The sequence below is a fragment of the Sporobolomyces koalae genome, assembly GCF_050403365.1.
Source record: "Sporobolomyces koalae JCM15063 DNA, S_koalae_JCM15063T_v1_ctg53, whole genome shotgun sequence".
NCBI classification, from domain to species: domain Eukaryota; kingdom Fungi; phylum Basidiomycota; class Microbotryomycetes; order Sporidiobolales; family Sporidiobolaceae; genus Sporobolomyces; species Sporobolomyces koalae.
Genome location: NW_027481718.1, coordinates 16,899 through 30,385, shown reverse-complemented (window position 1 = coordinate 30,385; position 13,487 = coordinate 16,899). Strand labels below are relative to the sequence as shown.

General features: G+C 56.9%; 5 protein-coding genes across 5 annotated transcripts; 2 read left to right on the top strand and 3 right to left on the bottom strand.

Moving 5' to 3' along the window:
- Positions 1-319: 319 nt before the first annotated feature.
- JCM15063_005214 (uncharacterized protein) lies at positions 320-3,000 on the bottom strand (the record flags this gene model as incomplete). The annotated part of the gene is made up of 3 exons (XM_076681061.1): positions 320-354; positions 422-1,718; positions 1,789-3,000. The coding sequence occupies 3 exons, from the start codon at positions 2,998-3,000 to the stop codon at positions 320-322; spliced, it is 2,544 nt and encodes an 847-aa protein (XP_076531809.1).
- A 579-nt stretch (positions 3,001-3,579) lies between these two features.
- KCC4 (serine/threonine protein kinase) lies at positions 3,580-7,418 on the bottom strand (the record flags this gene model as incomplete). Its single annotated transcript, XM_076681060.1, has 12 exons — positions 3,580-3,682; positions 3,752-3,983; positions 4,062-4,203; positions 4,268-4,383; positions 4,446-5,699; positions 5,764-5,882; positions 5,943-6,151; positions 6,219-6,434; positions 6,513-6,804; positions 6,871-6,968; positions 7,045-7,148; positions 7,217-7,418. The coding sequence occupies 12 exons, from the start codon at positions 7,416-7,418 to the stop codon at positions 3,580-3,582; spliced, it is 3,087 nt and encodes a 1,028-aa protein (XP_076531808.1).
- Positions 7,419-8,240: 822 nt separating this feature from the next.
- Positions 8,241-9,474, bottom strand: MAM33 (Mam33p; the record flags this gene model as incomplete). The annotated part of the gene is made up of 7 exons (XM_076681059.1): positions 8,241-8,289; positions 8,396-8,511; positions 8,588-8,697; positions 8,792-8,982; positions 9,050-9,108; positions 9,175-9,281; positions 9,342-9,474. The coding sequence occupies 7 exons, from the start codon at positions 9,472-9,474 to the stop codon at positions 8,241-8,243; spliced, it is 765 nt and encodes a 254-aa protein (XP_076531807.1).
- Positions 9,475-9,673: 199 nt separating this feature from the next.
- Positions 9,674-10,856, top strand: JCM15063_005211 (J domain-containing protein; the record flags this gene model as incomplete). The annotated part of the gene is made up of 3 exons (XM_076681058.1): positions 9,674-9,787; positions 9,859-10,668; positions 10,743-10,856. 3 exons carry the CDS (start codon positions 9,674-9,676, stop codon positions 10,854-10,856), a joined length of 1,038 nt encoding a protein of 345 aa, XP_076531806.1.
- Positions 10,857-11,070: 214 nt separating this feature from the next.
- On the top strand, positions 11,071-13,376 carry JCM15063_005210 (uncharacterized protein; the record flags this gene model as incomplete). Its single annotated transcript, XM_076681057.1, has 7 exons — positions 11,071-11,224; positions 11,286-11,990; positions 12,072-12,400; positions 12,470-12,637; positions 12,698-12,836; positions 12,968-13,203; positions 13,257-13,376. 7 exons carry the CDS (start codon positions 11,071-11,073, stop codon positions 13,374-13,376), a joined length of 1,851 nt encoding a protein of 616 aa, XP_076531805.1.
- Between the last annotated feature and the right edge of the window lie 111 nt (positions 13,377-13,487).

The following is a 13,487-nucleotide window of genomic DNA, read 5'->3' as shown; positions in this document are numbered from 1 at the left end:
ATGAAGATCGTAACAAGAGTTGCATTCTTTCGATTCCTACACAGCTTGAGACTTATGGACAAGTAAAGAGAAGACAATCAATACACGTGATCGAAAATGGAAAGGGAAAGATACGGCCAGGTCGGAACGGGACGTTATCGCGATGAGTCGAATCTAGCAGTACAAGCCATAAGATCGGCTCGAGCGGACTGCGTTCCGGTAGAAGATGAACCGACGAAGGAATGCAGGAAACGGAAAGAAGATGGGACAGTGTCGAGCCAGGAGGAATAGTCGAACAAGGGCATTCTGAATAACGTTAAACTTGGCGGGATCTGTGGTTTTACTTCTTCTTCACTTTGCCGTTGTCCATCGCAGCTGGATGTTGTCTGAGGCATCAGCATACCATTTCTGGGCAGGTGATCGTGCAGATCGAGCAACTTACGGATCTTGTGATGACTGTGGTCGGTAGCGACTCCTTTCTTCGAGATGCACGCTTCGAGACTCGAAAGCCATTCGTCTTTCCTCTCCGGGTCAACATCGTCACCCTCTCCGCCCCGCAAGAGGTCGGCAAAGGTGCATCGGATCCCAGGCTCCACGGTGAGCATCCGGGTGAGACAGCTTCGAGTTTCGCGAGGGAGGAGGCGGAAGATCGAGTCGGCCGCTCCGGTTGTCCAGGTCGCGTTCGACGCCACCGACGCAGATCGATTGCGAGCGGCTTCGGCCCGAAGCGTGTTGGAACCAGGAGACTTTGCGGTGCCCGAGTCAACAGTGAGTGTCGAGCTTCTCGACTCTGCCGATGGTACGGACTCATCACCAGCGGTCGCAGAGCCGGGCGCATTCGCGTGCGAAGGCGAACCATCCGACGACGACGCGACCTCGGCGTGATCAGCAATTTTGAGAGATCCGACCGAATTGGCCAGATCCGAAGCCGACAAGGCCGGCGAGTGTTGACCGTCGTGGACATGAGAGATCGAGGAAGGCGATTCCGTGCGTTCGAGAGCAGTAACGAGTAGGTTCTGCTTGTCACGCCGACGCGCGGCCATATCGATCGGACCCGAATTGTCCGAACTAGACGAGACCGGGTTCGTGCCGTACCCCGAATCAAAGCCGGGCGAGCTTGTACCAGATTTCGTCGAGCTCCTCGACAGGAGCGCGTCGCCGGTCGTGGCCCGCGAAGGGAGCGGCTTGCCAGCAATGAGCGTGTCGGCTTGTCGAGGCAGAGAGCAAAGCTCAGGATGAGACGAGACGTAGAGGCGGTACGAAGCATCGTTCTTCGGGTCGGGAAGCTTCCATGGGAATCGGCGCAGGATCATACACATGAAGATAATTGCGACACTCCAAACATCGGTCAGCCGCGGATCGTAGTCCTTCTTGGCGATGACTTCCGGAGCGAGATACGGGTCGGAACCGACGACGCCGCTGGCCTTGGTCGTTTTCTGACCGGGATACTGGAACACGACCGCGGTGCCGAAATCGATGAGCTTGACCGTGTTGTCACCCATCATGACACAATTGTCGAGCTTGAGGTCGCGATGAGCGAGTCCCATCGAATGAAGATAGTCGACGCCATCGATGATTTGTTTGAAAACGCAGTAGATCTCGGGCCTGCTCATCTTGCCCGACATGACAATCGAGAACAAGTCGAATTCGGCATACTGCATGACTTCGTAGTAGTGCCCATTGTCCGAGATGATGTCGAGTGTTTCGATGATGTTTGGATGATGCAGGGTTGAGCCGATCTGGAGAAGCAAATCGTTCGCTGAGTTCCTTGGAGGGCCAAGTGGCAGAAGTGGAAGGTTCATGACTTACGCAAAACTCGGCAGTCACCTTTTTGACGTACTCGCGTTCAGACTCGCCAACGCGCTTGGCTCGGAACTCTTTCACGGCGTAAACGGTGTGATCCTTTGATCGCTTGATCAGTCGCACTGTTCCGCCAGCTCCCGATCCAAGCATCTTGCCCCATTTGCCGTACTTCTTTTGCAGGTGAGCGTGGTCTTCGCCGAGCGGGGGGCTGTTGCGACCCTCGGCAGTGCTCGGGTGCAGCGCCGTGTCGGTGTAATCCTTCTCGATGGGTGTGCGCGCACCACTCGGTGTGCCGGTGCTTGAGCGATGCGGACTCGACTTGCCGCTGCGGGGTGTCGATACGTCGCTGCTTTCTCCCGCATCGTGCCCATCTTGTTTGCGACCCTGCTTGTCCAGGTGTTTGCCCGAAGCCGAGTGGTGAATGTGGTCGTTCAGGAAGCGACGAAGGTCATGGAGCGGTCCGCTGTGGTGAGTCTTTGTCGACTGTCTCGACATGGAGACGAGGTTCGAGTGCGATGCCGCTCGTTTGCGCTCGCCAATCTTGGCAAAGATGAACTGGGGCGGCGTCGCTGTACCTCCGGGAGTCGAGAGACCTGATGCGTGAGACGAAGTCGGCGAATCATTGAGACCGTGATTGACGTGCAGATTGCTCGCGGGTCGATGGAACGAGCTGTGTCGCGGAGGGCCGGCGCGAGCAACGGGAGCGGGAGGAGGAGGGCCGGGGAGGGCGGCAGCAGCCGCTCGCAACTTGGAGTGGTCCGCGGGACCGTCCTCGGGTGAGCGGTCTCCCGTGGCATAGTCGTCCATGCTGGGGTGGTGGGACGGGACGCGATGGATTCGGTGAAAGTTGCGCACGGCGGCCGGTTGCGCCCCGGAGTCAGTTCCCGCGTCCGAGCCACTCTCAGCGCCGAGGAAGCCCAACCCGACGGACGAAGCAGCCCTGGAGGGGACGGTGGACGAAGACGCACTCTCGGTGCCGCGAGCCGAATCTCCGTCCACCCGACCGTCGACGCCGGCGGACGAGAGCGAGCCGCTACGAGAGTCGAGGTACTCCGAAGGTCTTCGTGAGACGCTGGCCGAGGGCGGAGCACTCGATTGGGGCGATTCGGAGATCCAGGTTTGATTATGCTGGGCACCCGCGGGCGAGGAGGGCAAGCTGGACGGGTTCACCGCACCAGCCGAGTTGGCCGTGCTTGGTCGAGATTCAGGGGTCGACATGACTCTCGGTCGCTACCAGAGAGCGTGCTCGCGCTCTGCGAAATGGGCGAAGGAGCGCAATGCCGAGGCGCGGAGGAACGGCTGAGGCGCTGAGGTAATACGAGTCTCTCACTGCAGCGGATACAGCGGGGACGGCGTATGTCGAGCGGCGACGATCTGAGGTTGTCCTGTCTGACCAGTGTGCGAGCTCGATGTTGGGGGTCGACCGGGCAGGAGAACGTGGGGGTGAAAACCCATGAGCCTCATGAGGGCTGTCGGACGGCCCTCCCGCCCGGATTCCGGATCACCTCCGCAGATTTTTCGGCTCTCTCGACTGCTCGGCGGAACGTCGACTCTCTTGTCTCAAAGGACCTATGAGACCAGCCGGGAGAGTCCGGGCACAATGTCGCAAAGGAGAATATTTGCCAGGATCGATGACGAAATCGAGGGTGCAACCAGTATGAAGCAACGGGATCGCGCCCAGACGTGAAAGCCAGATGAGATGAAAATAATGTATGATCAGGTGTATGAGCAGCACAGAAGAGAGAGCACAAGATTGACAGAGGCGAAAGTCGAAGACTGATGATTGACGATGGGGGTTTATGCAAGCACGGGGGATCGTGGCGCCAGCGAGGGCGAGGGCATCGGGGACGGGATCAGGCGAACTCCGGTCAACCCATTGGGCATACGGGGGTCATCAAGTCTAAGCGTCCCAAAACGGGGCTCGTCAGCACGGGCTCGTCACGAGGGTCTGCGACGTGCTCAAACTTACTCCCACTTCTGCCGGAGGCGGTTGTATGTTGTCTTGAACGTCGAATGAGCCCCCTTCTCCATGACGAGGGTGACGACGGTGGGGTACTGCCCGCGAAGATCGGGTGAATTGGCGGCGCTGCCCGATGCGGCAGATCCGTTGCTGCCGAGCAAAGGAGACGACGACAGAGACGTGTGCGAGCTAAACTCGACGCGGAATTTGACCGATTTCGCGGGGCCGCCGGATGACGAGTCTGCGAGAGAAGCGCATAGAACTCGAATGAGCACTTGACAATTAAACTGCGCTCGGTCCCACAACAACACTCGCTCACCTCTTCGCTCGCTCGCTCGGCATTTGAGCATGGCCATACCGTCGGCGTTCTGGATGACGACTGAGACTCCGATGGCTTCGAGCAATCGCTTGCATTCGAGTCGGGTGGGATGCGCATAGTCGGTAGACATCAGAGTATAGCTCTGATTCGGGTACGTTCGCCTCTGTCAGCAGTCGGCAATGTTTACGCGGAGGATGTAGACGTACGAGCGATTTCCAGTTGAAGAGGCCTGCGAACCAACTCTGCTTGGGCGAGGAAGGATCGTTCGCACCAGACCTCGACGAAGATAGAGCTGGTGACACCGGGGCGAACGAGACGGTCGCTGTCGATACGAGGATATCAGGGTTTGACAACGGAGAGGGTCAAATGGAATATACGACGAACGCTTCTTTCTCTTGATCTTGGCCTTCTCCATCTGCATCTGCTCGTCCATGCTGGGTCTCTCGATGAACTCGTAGTCGTTCCAACCGCTCGCTTGTCCCGAATTCTGGATGGCGAGTCCGAGAGCCTGCCGACCTTGCTGTCCTGGCCGAGGCGCAAGCGGAGGAGCGCCACTCCGCGGGTACTGCAGACCGAGACCAGCGTTGCCACCCGTTCCAGCCGGCAAGCGAACATTCTCTTTGTCGCTTGTACCCGCCCACGAGTTGACTTGTCGGTTCGAGGGTCGGGCAGGTGATGCTGTGACTTCGCGCGACGAAGCCCGCACGTTGACCCGCGGGCGAACGAGAGGGGGTCCCATTGGCGAAGGTGTACCGAATGTAGCATCGGCGGATCGACGGTGCATCGATGATCCGCCCGTCGAGAGGACAGGTGAGCCGGCGCGGTAGGAACCGGCACTGCTCGCGGGTGTCCCAGCACGGTACATGTCGTACTCTCCTCCTTGAGTGACAGACGAGAAGTTGGCCGTTCCGACGTCGCTCTCGTCATCTTCCGCGTCTTCGAATTGAGGCAAATCGCCGTCGAGCGCTGGCGTCGTTGCAGCGGTCGAGCCCTCGGAGTCCATGAAGGACGATCTGAATGTTGTGGCTGGTGAGGAGGCCGCCGTGGAAGATCCAGGTGCGGTGAGGGAGTTGCGCAAAGAGATGGTCGTAAGCTGACCGACAATGTCATGGAAGAATTGTTGCATAGCAGCATCGCCGGTCTGCGGAATGTGGATCGGCAGCACCGGCGCGCCTGTAGTCGACGTGTTCTCGAATGTCGACGTAGCGGCTGGCGAGGGTGAAGGAGGAACACTTTCCCAGCCCATGCTCGGCGAGTCAAGATTTGGCGAAGGAATTGGGGCGCTCAGCGTGGCGCCATTCTGATCAGGTGTCGACTCTTGGAAATGAATCGCAGGGATACGCGGGGCGATGGGCGTAGTCGCGCCACTTGTTGGCACTGTAGGCAGAGGTCGCGCAGTGCGGCCAGAAGGCGAGCCCTGCGGTGTTGCCGTGCCGGAGACAGGCGGTTGAACAGTCATCGTAGAAGTGGCAGCGGAAGGCGGTGCAGGGGCTGGGCGCGTGACAGTCGGGGGAGACGGAGTCGCTCTTGGCCGTTTCTGAGCGACCGCAGCGATGTTCGAAATCGACGTGCGAGACCTCCTGTTGCGACCGGCAGCAAGCGCTCCTTGCGTGACGACATGCTGCCGCTTGTCCGCAGCTACTCGCTCGGAAAGACAGGGTCAGCATGCAAATACGAAAAGACAGGACCGGGAGGAGCGTACGTGGCACAGCTTTGCGTTGTTTCGTAAGCCGGATTTCCTCCTCATCCATATTGAAGTTTTCGAGGTTCCGGGTGCGATAGCGGTAAAGCAGGCAGTAGAAGACCTTCTCCCATGTTTTCCTGAATGACCACGGCACGACATAAGCTCACCGCTCGCTGACGCGGACTAGGACGACTCACTCTTTCGAAAGCAATTCCCGCACGATCTCGTCCTCTTTCGCTCCCTGCCAAAGCGTCTTGAGGTTCTGCAAAATCTCAGGGTCGACGTCGTCTCGAGAGCCCACCGGGCGAGCGATCTGGCCGACATCGGGAGGCGCGGGAGGCGCGGAACCGTAGATCATACGAGGGGGTTTGCGCGTGACCCACGGGTGAGCCTGAATCTCTTCCATCTGGTATGACCGAGTCCTCGTTCAGTAACGATCGGGGTGAAGGAAAACGAGTATTTCCGAAACCTACCGAGATACGCTTCTCCGGATCGATTTCGAGCATTCTCCTGATGAGATCCTGAGCGTCGGTCGGCAGCCAGTTCGGCATGACAAATCGTCCGAGTTTGACACGCTGCAGGAGCGTGCGGACATCGGGATGGTCGAAAGGCAAAGTGCCGGTCAAAAGCGCAAAGAGAATGATACCGCAGGACCAGATATCGGACGATGAACCGTGATAGTTGAGACCCTAAAGCACATGAAGCGCGTGAGTTATCGAACTCTGACGCAAAGTGAGCCGCTGGGGTTCAAAATGAATGTAGCTCACAGCAACGATTTCTGGACTGGCGTAATGAGGGCTGCCACAGCTCGTTTCGAGCAACTGGCCTCCTCGCTCGAGAGCTGCCATGCCAAAGTCTGCAATCTTGATGTTCTTCTCCTTGTCGAGAAGCAGGTTCTCGGGTTTCAGATCTCGATGACAGATGTTGAAGCGGTGGCAGTAGTCGACGCCGGAGATGATCTGTTGGAAATAGTGCAGGGCTTCATCCGCGTGCAGCTTGCCTTGCTTGACGAGGTAGTCGAACAGCTCGCCCCCCTCGACATATTCCATGATGAGGTACCTGTAGGTGCAATTTCGAGAGCTCAGTCATCGCACGAGGACGCAAATATTCTCGAGCGACACGCACAATTCACTGCCAGTCTCCCAGACGTCCATGAGGCGAAGCACGTTAGGGTGTTCGATCAGCTTCATAATGACGATCTCCTTTTCGATGCCCAATAGCACCTGATGTCCGCAACGCAAACGACTGTCAGTTGCTATGCGTGTCGGAAAAGGTTTGTGGAAAAGATTTGATGCGCACTTTCGATGACTTTTCAGGGTGAGTGCGCTGATGGGGAGGTTTGCGGATAATCTTGACAGCAGCATATTGACCCGTGTGCTTGTGCTTTGCGAGTTTGACTCGACCTGAGATGCACACAACAGACGTCAGCGGCTGTACGACGGCGTCCTGTAGGGAGAGAACCTGCGCGCACCCGATGAACCTTCTCCGACCGTCTTGCCGATTCGCCAAGGCCCAACCGACGTGACTTCTGCTTCTGGCTTGCGATGCGAAGAGCCACCGTGATTACTTCTCCCTTCCTTCTCCCTCCGTTGCTGTCTCGTCTGGTGTTGCTCGCCGCCCGCAGTCGGGGGCGGCCGAGTCGCGCGTGGTTGCGAAGGAACGGCGGTCGACATTGGGATACGTCTTCGTGACCGCGATAATCACGTTCAAAGCGTGTAAATCGCGTAATACAAGGAGCTAGGAGTGTCTTTGGATAGTAAAAGCGCGCGGGCGAGGTGTTGTCGCTGAGGAATCGACGATTGTTGAATGAGTTTGCGGAATGTTTGGATGGACGCGCGCGAAAAACGGCCAAGATCGCGAGGGATGTAAGGTGCACTTGAGGACCGAAGCGATGCACGCTCGGAGGTAAGGTATCGAAACGAGTGTGGGTGGCTCAGAGCCTGCGGGACCGAGGCGTGGGTGTCGACGACCGAGATGGGAGAGTCTGCCTCCGAGGGTCCGGGGTATGACGGCCGGGCGAGCACGCGCGACTTTGAGGTCGATCGCAAGCGGGAGTAGAGGTCGTGTCTCGTGAGAGGGCGAATGCGGAACGGCGCGAGGCGACAGGCGAGGTTGGACGGGAGAGGAGGAGACCGCGAATTCGAGTTACAGTTGACCGATCGGCCCGCGCGTGTTCTTACGCGCGGGTTTCTCTCGATGCTACTGCAATATTACTTGCATTACAATCGTGATAAGTTTCTATATCCATCGCGACCGGCAATAGCGATCCAAGCCCGACCACAACAAACACAGTCTCGTTCTGAATCGAGGCCTCCGAAGACCGTCGCGACCGCGCTCGAGCACGATCGCGCAAGGTCGCCACGTGTAGGGCTACGCGTGCCAGATGAGAGTGATGATGTAGTTGCAGCAAAAAACGAAAGAACGACGAACGATTTTCCGGGACAGCTCGGCCCGCGGCAAAAAGAGTGTCAAGAATATCACAGCATCCGAGTCACTCACTGCTCGAGGAACTGCTGAGTACCCTTGAGCCAAGCAACGTACTCCCTGTTTTGCGAAGTGCGAGGCGCAGGTGAGTCACTTGATCGCGAAGAGCAGCATTTGGCTGTCGCCGGCTGCCGAGAAAGAAGAACACCGCGAGTGGCAAACGTACTTTTGTTCCTTCCACTCGGCAAGATCGGGGATGATCAGCGCAAGGGCCGAGTTTACCCCTCGCTCCTCGAGGAAGTTCTCAAACTCTGACTGGACGCCCTCGTCCAAGTTGTCGAACTATGATACATGTCCATTCAACGTGTGAGCGCGGACGCAGTCATACAAGGTACTGTAGCGAGAAAGGGAGACTGACCGCAGGACCCATGTAAAGACCTTGGCGTTTCCAATCGTCTTCGGCCTTCATGCCCAGTGCGACATCAGCGTCAGGGTAGAAGGCAATGTTGTTGATGAGGAAGGAGCCAGCTGTAAAGCGGTAGCGCGTACCCGCAGAGTCAGTTCAAAGGGCCTGCACACGGCGTACACGAATGTGACGATGTTATGAGGTAGGGGAGCCTACCTTCGGCAACCGCATCGATCGTCAGAGCACCGCCAGAGCTCTTCGACACCACGATCTGCGTCTCGACAGCGACAGGCCCGAGCTCGTCTGCGGGAACTTCGGCATCTGCGACCGCAGACTCCTCTTCCGACGCAAGTTCGTTGATGTCGGCCTCGGCGTCAATGTCAGAGATCGAGAAGATGAGTCGGATGCTGTGTACGATTTCCCCTCGGGTGTGAGTTCGCAGTGTTCAAGCACTCGACAGACACTGTCGCTCACTCTTCACTTCCAAACGTGCGAGTGAGCGTGATCTCGTCGGATCCGGGTTCGTCCTTGACCTGTTGTGCTCGGACCATTAGCTCATTGGCTCTGAACGAGCACGGATAGACCGACAAGAAACGCACCTTCCACACTCCCTCGGATCTGAACTCTCGCAAGAAGTCAGGTTCGGATTGATCCGAGTTCTCCGTTTCGTATTTGATCTCCTCAGCGAGTTTGAGGCTCAGAGGGGCTGCTCGGTTATCGATGAGTCAGTGAAGACCTCGTTGGCGGCGGTATCATCCAAACTAACACGGCTCGAACCTCGGCAGAGATGAAGAGATGAGTCGGGTTTGCGGGCGTGCAAGCGCCGAGACGCGCGGCAGTGCGCGGGTCGCAGGTCGAAGCGCGCTCGAGAAAGATCGAATTGCGGTACGGGCGATCATGATTGAGCGGGTGGCGTGAGAGTGAGATGAGAAAGGATCGCCGCCGAGAGTTGAATCACTCTTCGGATCCGACACCGTGCGGGTCATCCCTGCTCTGCAACCCAGCAATCCACCCGCTTGTAGTCGCACCATCTAGCTCCACTGAGCTGCTCAGGCGACAGAAGCGCTATCTCGACTACTTGCCTCGATCCGCTCCATCATGGCCACGGAAGACATCGACTACTACGGCTTGCTCGGACTCGAGCAGACTGCTACGCTGCAGGAGATTAAATCATCGTTCCGAAAGCGGTCGCTCAAGGTCCATCCTGATCGGGTACGTCACTGCCCTCTCCCACTTTCGGCTGCGATTCGGGAACGCTGACCGCTCTCAATCGCACGCTGCAGAACCCAGACAATCCAGAAGCGGCGCGTCTGTTCCATGAACTTCGAGTCGCTGCAGATCTCCTGTCGGATCCAACCCAGCGCGCATCTTTCGACGCGCTCCTCAACGCGCGCAATGCGCGCAAACAACGCTTCTCGGCCCTTGACAACAAGCGCAAGGCGATGGCAGAAGACCTCGAACAACGTGAACAGGCGTACAAGCGACAAGCAGGCGATCAAGACATGGCAGCACGGCAGAAGCAGAGCGAACTCGAGCGATTAAAGGAGGAAGGCAGAAAGCTGCGAGAAACACGCGAGAAGGAGGCGCAGTCGAGAGAGGCGAATCAAGTCAGAGTACGCAAGGAAGAACAACATGCGAAGAAGGAGATGGAGAGAAGGCTGCAGAACCAAAAGGACGGAATCGTGGAACTTGGGCCTCTCGACAAGACGCTCAAGATCAAGTGGCTCAAGTCCCGTCACCCCTCGCTCGCATCCGTCGAGGCGCTCACAGAATTCCTCACACGTCTGCTTGAGCCCGCGAATCTTGACATAGAATCGATCGTCATCTCCTCAAAAACGCTGCAGAACCCATCGAAAGGCAAGTATGGTTCTGGAGTTGTCTCGTTCCGCACTCTCGCGGCTGCAGTCCGACTCGTCAAGGGAAAACGGAAAGCTGGCGAAGACGATGAAGGTTGGAAGGGGTTCGAAGTCGACTGGGCGGCTGGCGAACCACCTGAGGTACTTGCCGGTGAGCAAGGGCTCGAACCTCTGCCAAAGAAGAACTCGAGGCCATCATCGCCACCTCTGCCGCCTCCGACACCTTTTCCAGCGACCGTGAGTGCGATTTCCTCGTCTTTCTCGTCGTCTTCGTAGGGACACGGACCATGCTCACAAACGACATTCTCTAGGTTCTTCCTGATGCCGACGAGTCTCAGATACTGGCGCAGTTGCGGCAGCGAGAACGGGAAAAGCTGATAGAACAGATGCAACGGCAGGATGAGGAGGACGAGAGATCGCGGTAATACGATCACAGTTTTCTCGCTCCAAAAGTGCCTCCGGCCTTAGCGCTAGATAGCGTAGAGAGAATTATGACGTGGCAGAGTTGCACGAACCTGCTTTTTGATCAGTCGGTTCCCTTTCTTCTGCTCCTGGCCCTTCTCCTCTCCTACACGAACATCTTGCAAGAGCATCCCTGAACGACCGTCCGAGCCTCACGGCGCGTCGCAAAGTTTCGTCATGGCGGAATCGTCCGTCAGTGCACGCGCAAACCCCCATCTCAAAGAACCAGTGCTCTACATCGATGGTCTTGCCGCTAGCGTCACGGATGAGGACATCGTGCAGGTCATGCACGAGTGCCTTCGACTCAGGCTCAGCCTTGACAGATCATCAGGTTTGATGCGCTCTGGTCTGTTACGGGCCCACTACGCTCGTCTGACGTGTTGTGACAACAGCTTCAACCGTGACGGGTACCGTCGAATTCGAGGACCTGCTGAAAGCCGAGAAAGCATATGCGACGACCAACTATCAACGGTTCGCTCAGAATACCTGCACTCTCTCGCTTCGACTCTCTCCTGTCCATGGCCAAGATCCACTGCCTCAAGCTCTACCACGTGTGCTCAAGGCGCTACCCCTCAGTTACACTGCCGGCCAGGTTTTCGATCTGTGTCGACCATTTGGACCTATACACTCCGCTACGCTGCAGCTCAGCCGTGCCCATTCTCGTGGCGCAGCCCGTCCTCCTCAATTCAAAGGCGAAGCTTGTGTCGTTTTCTACGATGAGCACGATGCGATTCGAATGGTACAGGGATTGAACTTCATCGAGCTCGACGGTCAGAACATTCTCGCCACGGAGAGCAAGGCCGCGAGAAAATGCGGAAGGGGGCGACATTCATACCCTAGCACACTCTCGCACGAGCTCGAGTCAGTTCACGATGATCCTGCTGCTTTTCCCGTCCAGGAGTGTACAAACGTCCAGCCTTCACCACCTCGAACGTCTCTCAATGCAACTGCGCCCGAATTTGCCTCGCCTGTCATGTCAAGGAACGTCTCAGGAGCCTCACAATGGTCCAACAGTACTGCTGAAACGTCGCATCATGACGTAGACCCTCCCACGCCGAAATCATCGATATTCCGCGACGGCCTCACAATCGATCCTTGTAAGTGCAAGGACTCCCGCGTTCAGGGATCACAATGCCTGAGGCATACTGTGAGTGTACTGAGGCATATTGTGAATTCAGGCAACCTGTTCATCAAATCTCTCGACCCTTCTCTTTCTTCACACGACCTTCACGACCTGTTTGCTGTTTACGGCAACATTGTCTCCGCCCGGGTCATGACGGATCAATTGACGTCTCGCTCCAAGGAGTTCGGCTTTGTCTCGTTCGAGCAACCAGAACAAGCGCAGCGTGCTCTTGCAGAAATGGACGGTAAACGAATCGGTACCAAGATCATCACGGTTAGATTGCATGAACCAAGGGAGTTGAGGAGCAGAAGAATGAGTCCTGAAGGCGACTATGCGCTTAGTAGTGCTGGGCACGAGGTCGCGACTAGCTTGAGCCAACTATCGGTGCGCAGAATTTCCTCTTGCTATCTTGCTGGTGCGACTCTACAAAGCTCATACGACCAGCTTCTGCAGACAACTCATTCGACTTCCACCTCGTCCTCGGATCCACAAGTTGTTGCCGTTGCTGCTTCACGATCGCACCTCCCTCCTACGCATTCCTCAGAGCATGACCGACTCGTCGCCGCCGTGTCCGCGATCCAACCAGCAAAGACTCCTCAGCTTGTTGAGTTGATTGAAAGTGTTAGTCTTGGGCTCGACTGGTTGCAGGAGAGTCTGGATCTGACCAGAATTCGCATGCAGCTTCCGAAGAAAGATCGTGCTTTGTGTCTCTTCAACCCGGAAATACTGAAGCAGAAGGTATCAGACGCTTTGCTCGTACTTGATGCGGTTGAACAGAGCAACCAAGCTACACCCGATCCGACAGACTGCCCAACGAGTTGTGAGTAGATGTCCGTGCTCATTGTATTTGGCGTTTCTCAGCAGCTGAATACTGCAGACGAGCAGCGGCTGTCTCGCCTCTTCCGGACAGTTCTATGCCACCGCAGCGTACAGTGTCACCCTCGCTCGAAGTACCTGTCTCGATCAAAGTGCTCTCCCAGCTTCCTGCGCTCGATATCGTCGCTTTACTCGAGGTAGCGACGCCAGTCCTGGATCTCTCGATCCCGACCGCAGCCGAGCTCGAATCGTCGAAACAGCTCATGCGAGAGCTCAAAGGGCTGCCGGTCGGTCAAGTCAAACAGAGACTCGGTGAGAAGTTGTTCAAGGTGGTCAAGGGTATGGGCATTAAACGAGCCGTGCGTTTTCCGGTGCGATCTTGTGAAATTGCACCTCGTGCTCATCGTGCCATGAATCGCGACAGCCCAAGATCACGATCGACCTGCTCGACTCGGAAGACTTGCACGCTCTCTCGGTTTTGCTACATTACCCCGAAATCATCAAGGAAAAGGCAGTCCTGCTCGCCGACCCCGTCCAGCAGTAGCCAGCTCGATATTCCCCGCTTGTTCCGTCCAGTGACACTTCAACCCGGGTCTGAGATTCCCCGTCACCGCTTTTGTCAGGTATCCAAAATCAGTTTTCCGTGCTCTGGATT